Source organism: Camelina sativa, chromosome 3 (assembly GCF_030686135.1).
Source record: "Camelina sativa cultivar CO46 ecotype springtype chromosome 3, ASM3068613v1".
Lineage (NCBI taxonomy): Eukaryota > Viridiplantae > Streptophyta > Magnoliopsida > Brassicales > Brassicaceae > Camelina > Camelina sativa.
The window spans coordinates 9800925-9819828 of record NC_141882.1 but is presented as its reverse complement, the minus strand read 5'-3'; the positions used below and the strand labels follow the sequence as shown (position 1 = coordinate 9819828).

The following is an 18904-nucleotide window of genomic DNA, read 5'->3' as shown; positions in this document are numbered from 1 at the left end:
ATTACCATTTTCATAAATATGATCTTAATAGTAATATATTTGTGAAGCAAATGTTTAAATATAGATTCGAGGTATATGCTCAATTTCCAAAAAAATTGAAATCTATATTTATGATTAAGAATTTTTTTCCACATATTTATTAAGATTAAGATTATAATTGCAAATATAATAACTATTGTGATATGATTTTGTAAACTATTACCTGTAACTGAAAATTTCATTTTAATTTGGTTAGTTTGTAGATTTGAAATCAAATTATACACTATTGTTCCCAAAAATATCAAAATCAGATTATTCATTTAATTTTCGAGTGGTTATGTCAAGTGGTTATGTGACTTATATCAAGTGTTAATTATTAGGGTGATTGATTTTATTTAGATTTCCTTATTATCTATAAACAGTTTTTAAATATGGTTAGTTTATTTCTTCATAATCCGAATAATTAACAGTAAAGGTTTTTGGGATTTGAATATATTTATAGTTGTATGTTAGGTACTATATTTGGGGAATTCTAAATTTAAATTGATCTTCTTAGATATTTTCCTTAAATCAAAATTTTAAAATATATTTATACGTATTAATGATGGTAAGTTTGTTTAAACGATAATCCATTAAAGGTTTTGTGATGGTTTAGAAAATTAAAATCATCATATAATTAAATTATTTTCTATTTGATGGTGTAGATAAATTACATTATCATTATTATGTACTTTATTAGAATTACATAGATAATTTTATAACAAACTCAATATTATTTTTGTAAATTTTTAAAGTTTGTTTTAAAAAATATTCTCTTTTCAAAAAAATTAAAGATTTTTATTAAATTATTTGTAGTAAAATTTACATTTTTTCTTTGTTAGTTATTAATAACTTTAGTCATATAAGAAATGTGCTATTTTATAAATAACAAATATGATTTTATTTAAAAAAATTATATATATGTGTTTCCTAAAAAATATGAAAACCAATATTCTCGTGATTAATATGGTTTTTTTTTTTTTTGAAATGTTTGTTTAGGTTTCCTTTGGAGTATAATTTAAATAAATATTGCAAAATTTAAATATATTTTCAGATTCTAACCCGATAACCCATTATAAACGAAACTGATATTTCTGACCCGGATCCAATTTGGTTGATTTTGGGTAATTTTTTAATTTTAACCCGATCCATTATCGATTTTGTACTTCTCCTTTACTTATATAGGGATATATAACTCTAGTCGACTTATGTCAGCAACCTTAAGCCCAAAATGCTCTTACTTGCTCTTTATCCATTCTATCACGTTCCATACCATGCATAGTGACATGCATTGTATGCAGATCCACCTAACATTCAACTACACTGAACTTTTGATATGCATAATAAGCACTATTAAGAATCGGCTAATTGACCCATTAATTACATATCTAAGTCCATGATACTTGGATGTCACGTAGCTCTAAGCCCGCCTCCATTTAAAAGAAAGAAAAAAAAATGTTAATGGGTATCCTTCTTTTTTCCTTTTTCTGTCGTCATCTTAATTCTTTATTCAACAAACATAATTACAGATTATATGACTCCTTGCACACTGGCTCAGGATAATATAAATTAGAGAGGCTTGAAAAGACAAAGAAAAAAAAACAAAATTCATTATTGAGTTTGAATTACAAACCACAGTCGACTATTTTATCGTGTGGTAGAGTAGTAGAGGAGAACAGGTTAGAGTATCACGAGTTCAGTTGCGACAAAGTGAAAAACACGAGTCGAAAGCAATGTCCGGCCGATTTTACGCACATGCTTTACCGACCAAAGAGAGAACTCACGAGAATAGAACTTGTCCCAGATCTTTAGTTCTTGGTGCGTAAGGTACACTCAATCTCCACCTAACTGATTCTTGATATATTCATCATTAATTTTTTTTTTGGTAAAAGTATTCATCATTAATTTCCTATTTCATTTCTAATCTTTGATTAATCAAATCTTTCTCTCTGTGTGTTTCCCTCAAACCACAGCGTTGACTTGCTCTGTTTTTGTGACCTAATTCTACAGAAACAAAATGGGTGGATCTGAAGTTTCAAGATCAGAGGAGAAGAGCGGTGTAGGTTTCGTTAAACTGTTCGAAAATAATGTTGTATTTTCAGGATTTTTGGTCTGGATGAATCAAACAATTCAAGAGCCTCTCAAGGTAAAAAAAACATTCATTTCCATCTCTCAAGAAGCTTATTCAAATATAGAAATTTAGTTATATTATGAATTTTGTTCTTTTTGTAGGCTGAGTTCAAGAGATTAAGGAATGTTAAAGAGCTAAGCTTGATTAAGTCAGTGTCAGAGATAGAGACTACTTATGAGAAGCACAGAGATGAGGAGAAGTTAGAGAAGCAATTACAAGCTTGGAGAGATAACCCTTCATGGATCGATCAACCTCCTAAAGTGGTGGTAAGATTAGATCTTAAGACTTGGTCTTGCTGGAATAATTTAGACAAAATATGATTCTTAAGTTTCTACGTTTGCAGGTGAAATCACAAAATGGTTTGTTTTGCCATTTGAACATTGAAGTAGACGTAGGATTGCCTCCTGAATCAGTGTACAACATTTTCACTCATCCAGACAACAAAAGATACTTCAAAAACATCAAGGTGCTTTTCGCCACGGTCTTCTTTTGTTTGAATTGAGTTGAGTATTTCAGCAAATACTTGAGACAGAGATCTTAAATGATCATAAAACAGGAAAACATATCGAGAACAGTTTTGATTGACGAAGGGCTAAAGCAGACCGTGGAGGTGAAGCAAGCCGCGGCGTGGAAGTTCCTTTGGTGGGATGGTACTTTCCCTATACATCTAATTGTCGAAGAAGACCGAGAAAACCTAACTGTAAGATATACTATTTATATCCCTCTCGAAAGAATGAATCTTTTTCGTTCTGTTTCCATAAACTCAATTAGGGTTTTTTTTTTGTTCTCTTGCTTATTGAGGCCAGTCAAGTTATAAGCAAGAGAAAACAATGTTCATGAAAGTATTCGAGGGCTGTTGGAAAGTGGAGCCATTGTTTATAGACGAGCATTTATGTGACCGCTCAAAGCCAAAAACTCTAGAAGATTACCACAGTTGTAGCAAGGGACGAGGAAGGGTTGGGTCGAAGGTGAGAATGGATCAGATGTTCCAACCTTCTGCTCTTCTTACTCCACCGCCGCTTTCTTGGTACATACGTGGGATCACCATTAAAACCACAGAGAGTATGATGGAAGATCTTTTCGCTGAAGCTACTAGACTCCGGGGAGGTGGAGGAGGAGTAGGCCATATTGATGACCAAAAAGGAGAAAACAGTGTTGTATTGGAGAAAACCAAAACTGTGGATATTAAGGAAAGATGGAGATTGCGTAGGAGGAATAAAGGGATAAGGTTTACAAATGCTAGGACCATGTAATTAAAAAGAGACTATAATTTTGGAATTTCTTGATTGTTCTGGAGATTTGGAATACAAGTTTCCCAAAAGTTCAAATCAAAAGGAAAACCCTCTGTTTTTTACCGCTAACAGAAACTGTACCTTCCAATAGGAAGAAGAAAAAAAATGCTTAAAAACTCTCACATACACAATTTTGATTGAAGCTCTCTTTATGTACGTTTAAAACGCGTGTGCTCTTCTATTGATTTGTTTTCTTCTTGTCATCTTTCACACGTGTGAAACTTCTCTCTGCAATGAATAAAGAAGAAAAAGAAAAGGTCAATAATATATTCTAGAAGGTAAAAGACATTTCTTAAAAATTCCATATGTTTGTTTAATAGGAAAAGCAAATGAATGGCCTCAAAAAACATTGCATGAGTTGGATCAACGATCAACACACACGTCTTATAAAAGGTATATATAGGCTGATGTGGAGTTTGACAAGAAAAAAGGTCACTTTTCATATTATACCCTCCCCCAATATATATAACAAGACTAAGTTTTTAACAAATCCTTGCTCCATAAGTAAGAACGAATAAGAACAATCACTTAACATTAATTTGATTAGTTGAGAATAAAGACTTTGCTTACCTCATGTGTGTGTGTTTCTCTTTCTTTCTTTTTTTTTCTTTAATTCTTGACTTTGTTTCTGTCTCTGTGATTCTTAATAATCTCAGCCAAAAGATTGTCTCCAGCCACTTCTCTCATCTTCTTAACCAGTTGGTCTCTCCTGATCTTCCGTTTCTGCAATATGAAACCCCACATTTAATTTGGACCACAAAAGTACTTACGATGAATTCCGGGTATGGAATTAGTCACACTAATGTCACTATTGTGTTTATGTTTATGTGATCAAGTTCATTCTTGAAGAATCCATTGATTTAGACAGCATTGACATCAACGAGTCAAAACTAACCCAAGGAGAGCTTGGTCTTGCAGCAAAACCACCTCTACTTACTGAAAACAACACACACACACACACACACAAAAACCAAATCCTCTCAGCAACTATGAAAAAATCACAAAGTACCCAAAAGAAGAGAGAGACCCTTGAAGGTGTTTAATTATAACAACAACAACAAGTCAACAACAACAAACCTGTGAGACGAGGAGACCTAAAACTAACGATATAACTCGGTAAGATATGGGAGTTCATGTTACAGCTCCAAACCACATAGTTTCTAGGGTTACGAAGATCATCAACACCAGAATCAAACTCAGGTGAGCTAGGATACAATTGTTTAGAACCGGAGGTGGTTAACTCAGGTTTCCCCAAGATTAAACGGCATAAGAGAAGATGCCTTAAACCTTCCTCATCTGGCTCTGCAGCTGAAGCCCTGCAAACAACAACAACAACAACAAAAATCAAAAATCTCTCAAATCACACGATATATTCTAAATCTAAGTCAAAAATCAAAATCTCTCAAAATCACAAACACAGTTTCACTTACGCGAGAAGAGAACACTTGGAAGGAACAAAATGGATCCCAACTCCATGAGAACAAGGATCATCCTCAAATTTCCCAACATCACGATTGCTAAATCCGTAAGAGACGATACTCTCAATCTCCTCTTTGGAAGAACCAGCGCACCAACCGTATTTCACATTCGCGTCTCCGCCGCGTTTCCTCGCCACAGCATCGGTGAAAATCCTGAAGGAAAGAAACCTGGCTCTGTTCGTGATCCCATCGGAAGTGTTTTTGCGAATCGTGACGATCGTCGTGTCGCTGGAAACGAAACCCATACCAGAGAGCAAACACGCCTTGATAACGTCGTGCTCCGAGTTTCCTTCGTCGAGAAGAATCAACGATGAGGAAGAGATGAAAGACCCGGACCGAGAAAGAGATGACGAATCTGCATCGTCGGAGAGTGCTGAATCGAATATTTCGCCATTATCTAGTTTGGTGACGGAAGCTTGGTCCTCTACTTCGACCTGCGCCGCCATTATCACCAACCACCAACCAACAACAAAAAAAAACAAACAAACAAACACACACACAGAGTAAACGGTTTTATTATGATAAGCGGTGCCGTTACTTTTTTTCTGCTTGCAGGACAAGATTTTTTATTTGTACAATGACTATATTACCCCTATTGTAAGATCACGTTAAAATGTCATCACTAAGGAAAGCAATGTCATCTTTTTTTTGTTTCCTTAATGACGTCATTTTGTTCTCATCTGATCTTAGTTAAAGATAAGTTTTTTTTTTTTTTAATTCAAAGTGTGCTTAAGAGAGCTTTAAATTTGACTATTGGATTTTTTTCTTCATACACAAACAAATACATTTATGACTACATACATTGTGATTGAATATTATTAGATTGAAGGAGATACAGATAGATGTATCAAATCAATTCGTAGAGGTAATAAATTTTTGGTAATAGTGATAGGGTGGTCTTCCATTTAAAGCAATGCCTTGCTCGGGTGGCCAAAGTTTTTTGGTTTTTAATGATGATGATGGTACTAAACAAAGAGAATTACGTAATGTATTGGGCTTTAGTATTGTGTCTCTAATAAAAAGCCCATTTATATAGTTATTTACTAATTAAAAGGCCCGGTTAAGATTCCACCGATCGTGCTAGATAGTACGAAGATATCGGGTCGGGTCGGTCGGATTAAACTTCAAAATGTTCCGTTTTGGTTTACGCGGTAACCCGAGAATCAAGGTGTGACATCCCAAAGGAAACAATACGATGCGGCAAAAAAAAAAAAAAAAAAAAAACAGAGACGACGACGACGACGTGCGTTCGACTTATCATCATCATCGCTTAAAACACGATCATGGCGATTTCTTAATTTTCTTTTTCCTTTTCCTATTCTATATTTTTTTTTCCCCGGGAAAAGGGAAGAGGGAGGGAGAGAGAGAGAGAGAGAGAGAGAGGAAGAAAAAAAAAAAAACAGAGTTTCTCCCTCCATTAACGTAATCAGCTTCGCATTTTTCTCATCTCTCTCTCCACTTTTATTTCAATTGAAGGTCCTGTAACTTTATAAACCCTAGTTTTTTTATTTTCATTCATTATTCGATTCAATTGTTTCTGGGAATTTTTTTTTATTTTTTTCACATATTTAGGATTTTGGAGACTTGAGATTATTGGGTTCTTCGTGAATTGAGATAATCTCATACAAAAATCGAAACTTTTTGGTGTTTTATCAATCAATTTTGAGAATTTGATTGCAAAAATTAGTAAGATTAAAAAAATGTCAGACTTAGACGATTCGCCGAGTTTATCACCACCGGCACCACCAGCTGATAACGCTCCTCCGCCGGATACTTCACCAGGAAACTCTGCTCCTCCACCTGATGATTCCTCTCCACCTAGCCCACCGGCTGATTCATCACCGCCTCCTCCGTCAGAACCATCACCTCCTCCTCCCGATTCAGAGCTTCCTCCTTTACCTTCAATTCTACCTCCGGTAACAGCTTCTCCACCTCCACCTTCTGATTCTTCTCCACCGTCTGATTCAACCCCTTCTCCGCCGCCCCCTTCTCCTCCTGCGGATTCAGAAACACCACCGGCTCCTCCAAATGAATCAAATAACAACAACCCTCCTCCGTCGTCTCCGGACGTTCAATCGCCACCTCCTTCGTCATCTTCGCCGAATGTAGATCCCACAAGGCCGGAATCGCCACCGTCACAATCTCCTCCGGCTCCACCATCATCAGATCCTACCAATTCACCTCCAGCTCCACCATTAGACCCTACCAAACCTCCCCCAATTCAACCATCAGGACCAGCCAATTCTCCTCCGGCTAATCCCAACTCGCCGCCTAGCCCATTCGTCACTACTGCACCACCCAAAACTGCTTCCGATGGACCTATTGCGTCTCCATCTCTCAATGCTCCCAGCAAAGGAACACCTTCCTCAAACCAAGGCAGTGGAGACGACGGCTATCAAGGGAAGACTGTGGTCGGTATGGCTGTGGCCGGTTTCGCCATCTTGGCCCTAATAGCCCTTGTGTTCTTAGTGAGAAGAAAGAAGAAGAGAAAGTCTGATAGCTATAATAACTCTCAGTACATGCCACATCCCAATTTCTCTGTTAAATCAGGTTAAAGTCTTTGCCTTTATCTCTCTGTTTCATCTATGTTGCTTGGCTTTTTAAATCAGGATTTAGAAATGAACAGCATTGTATTCTTTGCTTTGATGTTTAGATGGATTCTTGTATGGTCAAGATCCTGGTAAAGGATACTCTTCTGGTCATGGTGGTTCAATGTACAATTCACAGCAACAACAACAATCCTCTATGGGAAACAGCTTCGGCGCACCTGGTGGTTATCCTCATCATCAAATGCAATCCGGTGGCACACCTGACTCTGCGATCCTCGGAACTGGCCAGACTCATTTCAGTTACGAAGAGCTTGCGTCGATAACTCAAGGCTTTTCTCGTCAAAAGATTCTTGGAGAAGGTGGGTTTGGATGTGTCTATAAAGGTACATTACAGGATGGTAAAGTTGTCGCAGTTAAGCAGCTTAAAGCTGGAAGTGGACAAGGTGACCGTGAGTTTAAGGCAGAGGTTGAGATTATTAGCCGCGTTCATCATCGTCATTTGGTCTCTCTGGTTGGTTACTGCATTTCTGACCAGCATAGATTGCTTATCTATGAGTATGTTTCTAATCAAACGTTAGAGCATCATTTGCACGGTGAGTTGCTTTTACCATTTTCGTTATAGATAAGACTTTTAGCTCTATGTGTTTGACTAACTTACTTTACGCTTTAGGAAAGGGAATGCCGGTTTTAGAGTGGTCTAAGAGAGTCCGGATCGCTATAGGATCAGCCAAAGGGTTGGCATATCTACACGAAGACTGTAAGTAAATTCTTCATCCATTTGTTAAGAAACTGCTATTAGTTCAGAGCAAACAGAATCACACAGCCTTCACATTGGTTTTGGTTAAGCACTTCGTAGTTTATAAGAAAAAGCCAGAATCACACGATTCACATCCTTGTTTTGTTCTACAGGTCATCCAAAGATCATTCACAGAGACATAAAGTCTGCAAACATTCTGCTGGACGATGAATATGAAGCTCAGGTACTAAAGAAATCCCCCTTTTCTTTATATCCCATCTTATGACTCTATAAAGTTTTAGCTGCTGAGGCTTATTCTTGGTTTTATGTTTTCTGTTTTCGGGTGTTTAGGTTGCTGATTTTGGGCTTGCTAGACTCAATGATACAACCCAAACTCACGTATCAACTCGTGTTATGGGGACCTTTGGGTAAGCATACGTCACAAACTCTTCTCCAAAATTGAACCTTTATTGATTCATGCTTGAAGATTAGTTTCTTTTATGTGGAATGAGAAAAGACTTTTGCTAGTATCCCATTGGATCAAAACTAACATATTTGTGTTCAGGTATCTAGCACCAGAATATGCATCTAGTGGAAAGTTGACTGATAGATCCGATGTTTTCTCGTTTGGGGTTGTTCTCTTAGAGCTTGTAACCGGACGGAAACCAGTTGACCAAAGTCAGCCTCTAGGAGAAGAGAGTTTGGTCGAATGGGTAAAGAACCAATCTTCAACATTTACAGTAAAACACTGGCTCTAGTTTGCTTAAGTACTTACTTATACATGAACTTACAGGCACGCCCACTGCTTCTCAAAGCCATTGAGACCGGAGATTTCAGCGAACTGGTTGATAGACGGCTTGAAAAGCATTATGTGGAGCATGAAGTCTTCAGAATGATCGAGACAGCCGCTGCATGTGTTAGACATTCTGGTCCAAAACGTCCACGCATGGTTCAGGTAATGCTGACTAACCAAAGCTCCCATATATATTAACAAGTGATTGCTCTTTGCAATTCTTGATTCTGATCTCCTCACATCTGAAAACTTATCTACTCTTTAAAATAAGGTTGTGAGAGCATTGGACTGTGATGGAGACTCAGGAGATATTAGCAACGGAATCAAAGTTGGGCAAAGCACAACTTATGACTCAGGGCAATACAATGAAGACATCATGAAATTCAGAAAAATGGCGTTTGGTTTTGATAACAACACAGAGTCAGGATTATACAGTGGAGACTACTCTGCCAAAAGCTCTACTGATTTCTCAGGGAATGAATCTGAGACTCGGCCTTTCAATAATCGACGGTTCTGATCATACAATAGGTGAAAGTAAACACATACATCTGCCTCCTTCTTGAGCTCTGTAAAGCCATTCTTTACGTATATTGTGTGAGATGCTTTTCTTGGTAGGTGCCTTTAGTTTTTTGTTCTCTAATGACTAAATTCCTCAGAAAAAGAAAAAAAAAAATAGAACCCAGATAAGTTGTATCTTGTTTTACTTTTTCTCCGTTCTGTGTTACTAATTTTTGTTTGGAGTAAAGAGGATAGTGAAGAACTCTGTATTCTGATAAAAAGGTTCTTCCATAAATTTGTTGATTCTTTAACCATGATTCTTACAAAATTTACATAGAAATATATTGGATTTATTCAGTACCCTAGATATGTAGATCAGAGTCTACAGTATATTAATCACACCAAGGGATTATAAGAAGTTTTGATAGCTTCAGCTCTAAGTTCCATACCCATAAGAAGGAAAACAAATCAACCGAGAAAAAGCAAAAGCACAAAAGAAATAAAGTTAGGAAGCAATCAAGGCATAAGCATAAAAGTAGTTTGTTCTCAGACAAACTAAGATTATTAGTGTCCTGGTCGGAACTCGAACTCAGGACCTCCACGTCTGATCTCTCCTTTAGAATGATGGTCTCCATTTTCCGGTAGCTTGAACCTCACTGCATGTTTGATGCTTGGTGGAGGTGGTCCTAATCCTCCTCCGCTTCCGCCTCTTTCTCCTCTCTTGTTATCAAATCCGAGTTCGATGTCCTCTCCTCCCCCGTCTCTTCCAGAGGGTTTCTCAATTGGCTCAGGCCGTTTCATATCATCAAACCCAAACTCCATATCACCTCTCTCCCTTGGTTCACGCTCCACGGGGCGAATCTCACGGCTCTTCTTGGAAGAAGCTTTCTCATGCTTTGGATGCTTGCTATGTTGCTGCTTAGCCGCACGGCTTTCACGGTTACATAGCCTCCCAAAGACACAAGCCAGAGCCGACAAGACAAAGATCACGGCTAGGACTATGAAGACCGTCCCAAAGTTTCCGCTTGAGCCAGAGGAAGAAGAAGGTTTTGAAGAAGAAGAAGATGGGTCTGGATACTGTTTAGTATATGCGTTCGGATACACAACAATAGGCTGTTGCATTTGTTGTACTCCTTGATCTCCCATTTTTACTTCTAGCTAGGTTTTGGTTTTTGTTTGGTTCTTAAAGATAAATCAAGAACTGTTATAAGAAGATGTTGGGGAATTTTCTTTTTTGCTTTTTGTTTTTTGTTTGGAGTTCCTTGAGTAGAGATCAAGGAGGGTTATTGAGAAGGTACTTGTGGAACAAGAAATGTGAATATGCTTCATTCCATGTGAGATTAGGGGCAATGTATTAGTAATAGTAGCATTTGTGGTTAGAAACAAAGTGTAATATTTAATATGTATCATACAAAAGTGACAGGTAATGCAAGGAATATATAAGGACTAATGTGTCTGAAACCAACATTTTTATATATTGAGATGGAACATTCGTTGTTGTTTTTTCTTTCTTTTATTTTTATAAAGAAAGAACCGCAAAAAAGAGATTCTTTGTGATGTGTAAGTGCATGGAGAGAGATGCACTTTGGAACAAATCTGTTTTCTTTGTGAGGAGATAAAGTGTGATTTTGTACAATTTGATTAAATCTTTTCCATTAAAAATCAAAAAAGAAAATTATGTATTGGGCTTTTACCCAATCATTGGCTCCTTTATATTCCCATATTACTCACATATATTTGCATAAGTCAGCCTTTAGGAGTTTACATTTGTTTCATTTCATTGAAAATAGATAGAACTTTTATTAGTTTTTTTCTTCAAATACATATTTTGTCAAGTTTTTCTAGATATTTTAGGCGAAACTCATATAAGCTTAATCATCATTATTATTTCTGTAAAATTTGGGTAGCATATGTGTATCTTATATAACTGCAGTACACTTATTAACAAAAAAAAAAAAAACCGCAGAAAAAGACAATGTGAACAGTCCAAACGAAAAAAAAAACAACTTGGTGGCCGAAACATTCATAGCTAATATATATTATCTGATCCGCAGGTTTTTTTTTTTTAGTGGATCATGGCAATTACGCATAAAAGCCATGTACAGTCTATGGGAGCTCACTGCTATGCATATGATGGATAAATTTCATAATCACTCTTAGTATTCTACTAATAGTAGGGATCAAATCTTCCTTTTTCCAATAAAAAAAAATATATATTCTTCTCTCTTCAACAGAGACAGAAGAGACAGTCGTCAAAAAAAAATTATATAGGAAGGAGGGAAGGGAGGAGCTATATCACTACTATTTCTATTTTCTCAGCCAATCACAGCACGTTATTTGACTCCCACTCGCACAAAACGCGCGTTGCGCGAGTGAGTGCAATTCCTGTATGCAAATAACCCACCAAATCATGCCTTTATGATTCGCAACGCACTTGTTTCTATTATTGGCAACGCGTGACTTTTTTTTTCGCTGTAAACGACAGATCCGGTTCAATAAAGTTTTTAACCGAGAAAATGTCTTAACCATTGAATTTAATTTAAACCCTGATGGTTTACAAAATTTTACTACATAGTTTACTATTATTGGATTTCCTAATAATGATCCCAATCAGTTTCTACAATGAAATGGATTTTTAATGGGCTTAATAATGGGCCTAAACGACATTATTGATCCATGAGCAGGATTAAGTTGTTGTTCTTCTTCTCTGCTTTCCGTTGTATTCTTCCACGACGGGCAAGCACCGTTTCGTCTACCTGATAATTTTCCGTTTTCTTCTTCGGTTTCTCAGTTCGCCGGCCGACATGTATTGATCTAATGCAGACTATATTATTCTTTTGGCTCTAGTTGTGTTTAATTTGTTTGCATTGTTATGACTTGAGCTAGTCTTGACTCTTGAGTAGTAATCAACTAATCGTTGCTTCTTTGATCGAGAATTTAGGATTTGCAATTGACAAAATTTGGTTTCGGTGTGATATCAGTTGTATGCCAGTACTTGAAAAACGAATTAAGGTTGTTAGTTCTTCTTGGATCGTAGTATATATTGCCCACGCCAATGAATACAATTTTTCATCTGCTTCCTGTAAAACATAATCATAGATGCAAAATGTCTGAAGTTCAGATTACTTTGTCATCTTTTTTTTTCTTAACCCTTGCAAGCAGTGCATGCCTGTGATACAAGATTTTACCTTAGATGCTATTTAATGTCGTTTGGTCTAGATTCCTCCATGCTTGGTCCGTTTGCATTCGAATGATATGGAGTTTAATTGAAACACAAATTGAGGATCACTAAGACTCTGTTTATCATTTCGGATTGCAGGTTAAAGTGGTAATTTTTTCTGATAGCATGGTATGTAATATGTTATGACTTACGGCATCTTGTCCAATTGATGGCTAGCTCCCAACTGGTGCAGCTTACAGGAAGGTAACAATTTCGATTGCTAGATCCATTGTCCGAATTCTGATTTTTTGATTCCTTGGATAGATTTAAAAGTTATCTTTGTGTTGTGTTGTGAAATGATTTGACCATTTCTCATAGCCCTTACTTGTACGTCAAGAAAAAAAGTCACGAGAATTGAGCTCCTAGTTTCTCTTTTTCCACACTAAGTAAACGTATCCTACACTCCACTTACACATATTCTTTCAATTTCATATACTATTTTTTTGGTCTAAATCAGAGTCCATATATTATTATCTAAGGTCTTTAAAACCGTACATTGTGCCGTTGACTTCTTCTCCTCGGTAAGTCAACTATCTTGTAGTCTCTACTTTGATCGTTATTTTCTCTTTGCGGACTAAAGTTTTAGAAGGTAATGGGTAAATTTGGTGGCTATATCAATGAGAACACTCAACAGCCTCCTAAGGTTAGTTTCTTTTCCATCAATATACCAGAGAACTATTGGAAGTTATCTCAGTACTAATATACTAGTATAACAGGCATATAGAGATTATAATATAATGATTACGTTTGTTGTTGTAGGCTGAGTCTAAGAGATCTGAAAATGTGAAATCTAAGTCAAGGCCAGAGATTCATGCTCACGAGGAGAGAGATGAGATGAAGGAGCAATTAAAACTTTGGAGACATGCAGAGAAGAAAGAACAATGGGAAGATCTCCCTGCTAAGGTGAAGGTACGTAAGACCAAATCAGCTAACAAAAAATCTTAATACTATAAAAAAATTTTGCCATGCATTAGAGCTAAGATTTAGTAGTCTTAAGCAAAAAAAAAAATCCCAAAATTTTCTTACATTGTTTGAAGGTGGAAACAGAAGATGGCCTTTGCCATGTGGACATTGTGTTTATATTGGGATTGCCTCCTCAAGCAGCCTACGACGTTTTAACTAATCCAGACAACCAAGCATACTCCAGAATAATCAATCAGCGCCACGAACTTTTGGTTTTTCTTATCTTTGTATGATTCAAATGAGAGTATTATTTATAACAAAATTTTGAAAATGTGACATTTTATCTTACGAAGGAAAACGTGTCAAGAAAAGTTGTGACAGATGATGGAGCAAGACAGACGGTGGAGTCGGAAAAAGCTGTGGCCTGGAAGTTTCTTTCGTGGTCTGGCACTATCCCAATAACTCTAGATTTTGTCGAAAACCGTAAAAATCTTTCTGTAAGAAACTTCTTTCTATCACTTATGAGAATTCAGCTTTTTGATAAATCTTGGAAAAATTAATCTCTTGCTTATTGTTGGTAGGCGGTATATATGAAAAACAAAATGAAGTTCATGAAAACTTTTGAGGGTAGTTGGAAAGTGGAACCAGTATACGTGGATTCAGAACGCTTGTGCAAGAACATGAAGCCGAAGAGTCGAGAAGAATACCAAAAATGTAGCGGTGGACAAGGAAGGATTGCGTCGAAGGTGACAATGAATCAAACCTTTCAACCTTCTACTCTTTTGAATCTACCACCGCTTTCTTGGTACATCCGCAAGATCACCAAGGATCTAGTACAAGATCTTCAAGATAGGGGTGCCATAATACGAGGAGTTTGAAATGCCCTCAAACCATTTTGGTATAAACATTTAGTTCTCCAAAACCAATTTATTCAGAGTCACTATGTTCATCTCAACACATAAAAATTAATGTGTATGCTTTACCGAATACAAAAAAAAATTGTGTATCATGTCATTATTAACAAGTAAATTAGAAAAAGAAAAATGTATTAACTTTAGAATCACTTGAAGGGAAACTTGGAAAATATAAATCTAAACCTTAGAGTAAATAGTTTCACCTAAACAATATCGAACAAAAATTTAAAGTGTTATTTAAAATTAAACTTATTCAAACAATCCAAATTAAAATATACTTAAAGACTGTACATTTTACTTAAATGTTTGGTAAAACACATTTATCTTCTATCTAAATTTGGACCAGAATCCTGTGAACGATAACATGCATATTTGTGATTTTTCCTTTAACAACAACTCAAAATTTGAATAATCACTAATACTAGAGATTAATTAGGTATTAATTACATGATGCTCGGATTTTTAACGTAAAAGCCCATCAAAAACATCCCTCATGCAGCTCTCGCTTATAATACAAGAAAGAAGTCACGAGAATTGAGCTAGCCGAGTTTTTTCTTTTTTTCGTGGTAACATGTCGTACACTACACCAGCCCTATTCTTTCAAGTTCATATTATATTTTGTCTAAATATGAATCCATCTATTCCCTTAGGTCCCTGAAACCTTACATAGTCCCGTTGACATATTTTCCTTTGAAAGTCGACCCTCTCTTTGTCTCTCTACTATCTATCTCTTGGACACTTTCTTTGGATCATCATTTTAATCATTGTGGACTAAATTATTAAGAGAGGAAATGGGTATATTTCCTGAATTTGGGGCTGGATCAGTCAGAACACTCAACAGCCTCTTAAGGTCAATCTCATTTTCCATAAGTCACCAAGTCAGCGCGAGAACTCAAATCACTATTAGATAGATTAACTATGATTATGTTTGTTGTTGTAGGCTGATGAGTCCAAGAGGTCTGAGAATGTGAAGTCTAAGTCAGGGTCTTCATATATAGATACTAACGAGGAGAGAGATGAGATGAAGGAGCAGTTAAAACTTTGGAGAGAATCAGAGAAGAAGAAACAATGGTACGATCCCCCTCCTAAGGTGAAGGTAAAAGATTACCAATTCCTTAAACAAAATCTCAATATTTTAATTTTCTTTTTGTTTTGCCTTTTCAAGGACATGGTCGAATGAAGGATAATAAAGATCCCAAAATTTATTACGTTTTTGTTATGTTTGAAGGTGGAAAGAAGAAATGATCTAGAATGGGGTATGTCCACTATAGACATGGAATTTACATTAGGGTTGCCTCCTGAAGCAGCCTACGACGTTTTAACTAATCCAGACAACCAATCATACTCCAGAATAATCAAAGGACGCCAACTTCTGGTTTCTTATTTTAATTCTAATCATTTTACGATTTAAATAATAACAATATTTGAGTGTGATTGTTTTCTTCTTATGAAGGAAAACATATCAAGAGAAGCTGTGTCACCCGATACCGGAAGGGGACAGATCGTGAACGCGAAGAAAGCTGTGGGATGGAACTTTCTTTATTGGTCTGGAGCTATCCCAATAACTACAAGTTTCCTTGAACACCGACAATTCCTTACTGTAAAGAAACTTCATTAATCAATCGTTTTCTCTTGTCAGTCTTGGATTTTTTTCATGAAGGTTATGTTTTTCTTGCTTTATGTTGGCAGGTACACTATACGGTAAAGAATAAGATGTTCATAGATATGTTTGAGGGTCAGTATAAATTGGAGCCTTTATACGTTGATTCAGAACGCTTGTGCAAACACAAAAAGCCGGAGAGCAGAGAAGAATACGAAGAATGTAGTCGCAGACAAGGCAGGATTGCGACGAGAGTGAAACTGGACCAGATGTTTAAGCCTTCTTTTCTTTTTAATCTGCCACCGATTTCTTGGTATGTTCGTCGGATCACCATCAAGATCATGAAAACTCTGGTCGAAGTTCTTCAAATGAACGGTGCCATCATCCGAGGTGTTTGAAAACACCCCAAATCCGATATCAATAGGTAAAGCATCAAGAACCAAACATTACAACTCGTCAACTGCCAGCAAAAGTATCATAAACAAGCATAGACTGTAAAGCTTGTAACCTGAATTTAATACAATCCTCCAGCCAGTTCATCCAGCCAGTTCATGATAAATAATTCTTATCAAGTTCCGTGAAGATCTCAAATGAAACCGTAGTTCAACATATGAATCAAAGTGCAAAACTAAACACGGTGACAAAAACCCACGGAAGCAGTAGATTAAATCTTCGATTACAGTATTACCAAAACTATATAAAAGGTGGTTTTTCTAAGTTCTACGTACAATCAGAACAACAAATCACAAAATCCATCCACATATCCCAAAAAAACAAAACAACGAATAACAAAAGCGGAAACCAAAAAAAAAATTCAGATAATGTTTGCCCCTGCATCCAGATTTGCTCAGCAAATGCAAATCAACTCGACCATAAACTTTCCCTCTACGCCTGCACAACCAACAACAAGAACAGAGAAGATAGAATCACTATTTGCTCAAAGATACTGAAAACAAAAAATAAACTGAAGTTTTGTGACATTATTACCTTTCCGGCAATGTTGTTGGACAACCAGTCCAGACCTTCGTAAAGCCCCTCACCTGAAGTGGCACATGTACTCTGGATGTACCTGGAGATAATTCGTCGACATGAATGGATCAGAGAGCTTCTCAATATTTGGAATTATACCATAAGAAATATTTGATATGCAGGGGAACAAATCAACATGAGGGAAGCAGGGGAGATTATAAGTTTTATTTACCAGTGACGCTGACGAAGAGAGTGGAGACCAAGCTTATCAGTGATCTCAGCGGCATTCATAGCATTTGGAAGATCCTGTTTGTTAGCAAACACGAGCAGAACAGCATCACGCAGCTCGTCCTGTAAAAACCCAACCAAAGTGTTTGGTAAGTTTACTAATCCTGTCTTACTACTATCAAGAAACACTGGAATCATCTGGACATGAATGAATTCAGTACAACAGCCAGATAACACTTAAAAACATACCTCATTCAGCATTCTGTGCAGTTCATCTCTAGCCTCAACAACACGGTCTCTGTCATTGCTGTCCACCACAAAGATAAGACCTTGAGTGTTCTGGAAGTAGTGCCTCCACAAGGGACGGATCTGATAACAAGAAGAGCATATTTATGCCTTGTCAGTTCATGTGGTACTAAGTTCAGCAGCAATAATAGTAGGAAAAAAGTTTCCCAGGTTGTGATGCAAAAAGAAAAAGAACTTTTTTTAATGCTCTGAAGTTGAATAATCATCATACCTTGTCCTGACCCCCGACATCCCACACTGTGAAACTGATGTTCTTGTACTCCACAGTTTCCACATTGAACCCTGTCACACAATTTATAGTTTAATCATCAAGACTAGTGGAAGGAAACATTGTATGCTAAGATCGTCTATATCAGAAACCTCTTTTATCACCATGTTGAAACTAAAGCTTCTGAAACTGAATTATGGATGTATAAGTGTAAACTCACCAATAGTGGGAATGGTGGTGACAATCTCTCCGAGCTTGAGCTTGTACAAAATGGTGGTCTTACCAGCAGCATCGAGACCAACCATCAGAATTCTCATCTCCTTCTTCGCAAAAAGCCGGCTGAAAAGCTTTGCGAATGACAAACCCATCTTGCTTCACTGCATCACACACACACAATGCATTAGCACAATTACGAAAAGTACACATATAGATCACAAGAGAAAACATCAAATATGTTCACTATGAACAAAATCACAAGTAGAATTAGATAAACGCAGATCCAAACAGATTCCACCAAAACCTAAAGCTTTCATCGTATAGATCCTCGAGAATTCAGAATCTATACAAACGCAATTACAGCGAGTAAGAGATGAAATGTTCATAGATCCAGAGACTAAAACGATGCATCGACAGATCGAATCACGATTTGTAACCAAAACATCATCATCAAAAACCTAAATCGAAGCGAGATATCCAAATTCACAAATTATCAAATCGAAAAAAAACGAGAATGCAACAACCTAAGAACACAAACGAAACAACGTGCAATCGAATCTACGAAAATTGAGAATGTATGAGCTCAGATCTAGATCAATCGTACCTCTGCGACAAAGTTCCGGAGCTATCTGAGATAAGAGAGATCGCGAGAGACGAACCGAACAATTTGAAAGAGAGAGAGAGAGAGAGCTTCAGAACAACGCTAAATGCGCAACGCCGTAATTGTAAAAAAAAACGGAAGAAGATCTTTATAGAGACGAAGGACAAAAACGTCAATTCGCAATAATGCCGCCGGAATACCGAACATACCCTTCGAAGAATGTTTTCGTGGGGCTGTACGCGGT

The 18904-nt window shown here is 36.8% G+C and overlaps 7 protein-coding genes across 10 annotated transcripts; 4 read left to right on the top strand and 3 right to left on the bottom strand.

The window, feature by feature from the left end:
• Window positions 1-1633: 1633 nt before the first annotated feature.
• On the top strand, window positions 1634-3483 carry LOC104776481 (uncharacterized). Of its 2 annotated transcripts, XM_087508785.1 has the most exons (6): window positions 1634-1845; window positions 2029-2164; window positions 2251-2415; window positions 2493-2615; window positions 2706-2849; window positions 2956-3483. In XM_087508785.1, exons 2-6 carry the CDS (start codon window positions 2036-2038, stop codon window positions 3400-3402), a joined length of 1008 nt encoding a protein of 335 aa, XP_087364911.1. In that variant the 5' UTR covers window positions 1634-1845; window positions 2029-2035; the 3' UTR covers window positions 3403-3483. The 2 variants fall into 2 exon arrangements, with proteins under 2 accessions (XP_087364911.1, XP_019099165.2); XM_019243620.2 differs by lacking the exon at window positions 1634-1845 and having other exon boundaries at window positions 1903-2164.
• LOC104776480 (putative inactive poly [ADP-ribose] polymerase SRO2) lies at window positions 3400-5431 on the bottom strand. Of its 3 annotated transcripts, none has more exons than XR_015595438.1 (5): window positions 4872-5431; window positions 4519-4757; window positions 4240-4377; window positions 4012-4164; window positions 3400-3669 (listed from the first exon to the last, which is right to left on the bottom strand). XR_015595438.1 is itself a non-coding variant. In XM_010500565.3 (5 exons), the coding sequence occupies exons 1-4, from the start codon at window positions 5363-5365 to the stop codon at window positions 4051-4053; spliced, it is 888 nt and encodes a 295-aa protein (XP_010498867.1). In that variant the 5' UTR covers window positions 5366-5422; the 3' UTR covers window positions 3400-3669; window positions 4012-4050. The 3 variants fall into 3 exon arrangements, 1 of the variants encoding a protein (XP_010498867.1); XM_010500565.3 differs by having other exon boundaries at window positions 4337-4377; window positions 4872-5422; XR_015595439.1 differs by lacking the exon at window positions 4240-4377 and having other exon boundaries at window positions 4872-5422.
• Window positions 5432-5992: 561 nt separating this feature from the next.
• On the top strand, window positions 5993-9806 carry LOC104776478 (proline-rich receptor-like protein kinase PERK12). Its single transcript, XM_010500562.2, has 8 exons — window positions 5993-7469; window positions 7573-8061; window positions 8139-8225; window positions 8378-8448; window positions 8556-8632; window positions 8770-8917; window positions 8998-9159; window positions 9269-9806. The coding sequence occupies exons 1-8, from the start codon at window positions 6620-6622 to the stop codon at window positions 9512-9514; spliced, it is 2130 nt and encodes a 709-aa protein (XP_010498864.1). The 5' UTR covers window positions 5993-6619; the 3' UTR covers window positions 9515-9806.
• LOC104776479 (uncharacterized) lies at window positions 9765-10899 on the bottom strand. Its single transcript, XM_010500563.3, has one exon. It carries the CDS (start codon window positions 10639-10641, stop codon window positions 10060-10062), a length of 582 nt encoding a protein of 193 aa, XP_010498865.1. The 5' UTR covers window positions 10642-10899; the 3' UTR covers window positions 9765-10059.
• A 2067-nt stretch (window positions 10900-12966) lies between these two features.
• Window positions 12967-14714, top strand: LOC104776477 (uncharacterized). Its single transcript, XM_019243618.2, has 5 exons — window positions 12967-13358; window positions 13475-13624; window positions 13753-13890; window positions 13972-14115; window positions 14200-14714. Exons 1-5 carry the CDS (start codon window positions 13308-13310, stop codon window positions 14494-14496), a joined length of 780 nt encoding a protein of 259 aa, XP_019099163.1. The 5' UTR covers window positions 12967-13307; the 3' UTR covers window positions 14497-14714.
• A 395-nt stretch (window positions 14715-15109) lies between these two features.
• LOC104776474 (uncharacterized) lies at window positions 15110-16528 on the top strand. The gene is given in 7 exon segments (XM_019243617.2): window positions 15110-15345; window positions 15348-15382; window positions 15473-15628; window positions 15761-15907; window positions 15986-16132; window positions 16222-16266; window positions 16268-16528. Coding segments are annotated over 7 exon segments (675 nt in total). The 5' UTR covers window positions 15110-15323; the 3' UTR covers window positions 16391-16528.
• A 242-nt stretch (window positions 16529-16770) lies between these two features.
• On the bottom strand, window positions 16771-18824 carry LOC104776475 (ADP-ribosylation factor 2-B). The gene is made up of 7 exons (XM_010500557.3): window positions 18664-18824; window positions 18064-18220; window positions 17847-17917; window positions 17579-17698; window positions 17334-17452; window positions 17120-17201; window positions 16771-17023 (listed from the first exon to the last, which is right to left on the bottom strand). Exons 2-7 carry the CDS (start codon window positions 18209-18211, stop codon window positions 17018-17020), a joined length of 546 nt encoding a protein of 181 aa, XP_010498859.1. The 5' UTR covers window positions 18212-18220; window positions 18664-18824; the 3' UTR covers window positions 16771-17017.
• Window positions 18825-18904: the final 80 nt, after the last annotated feature.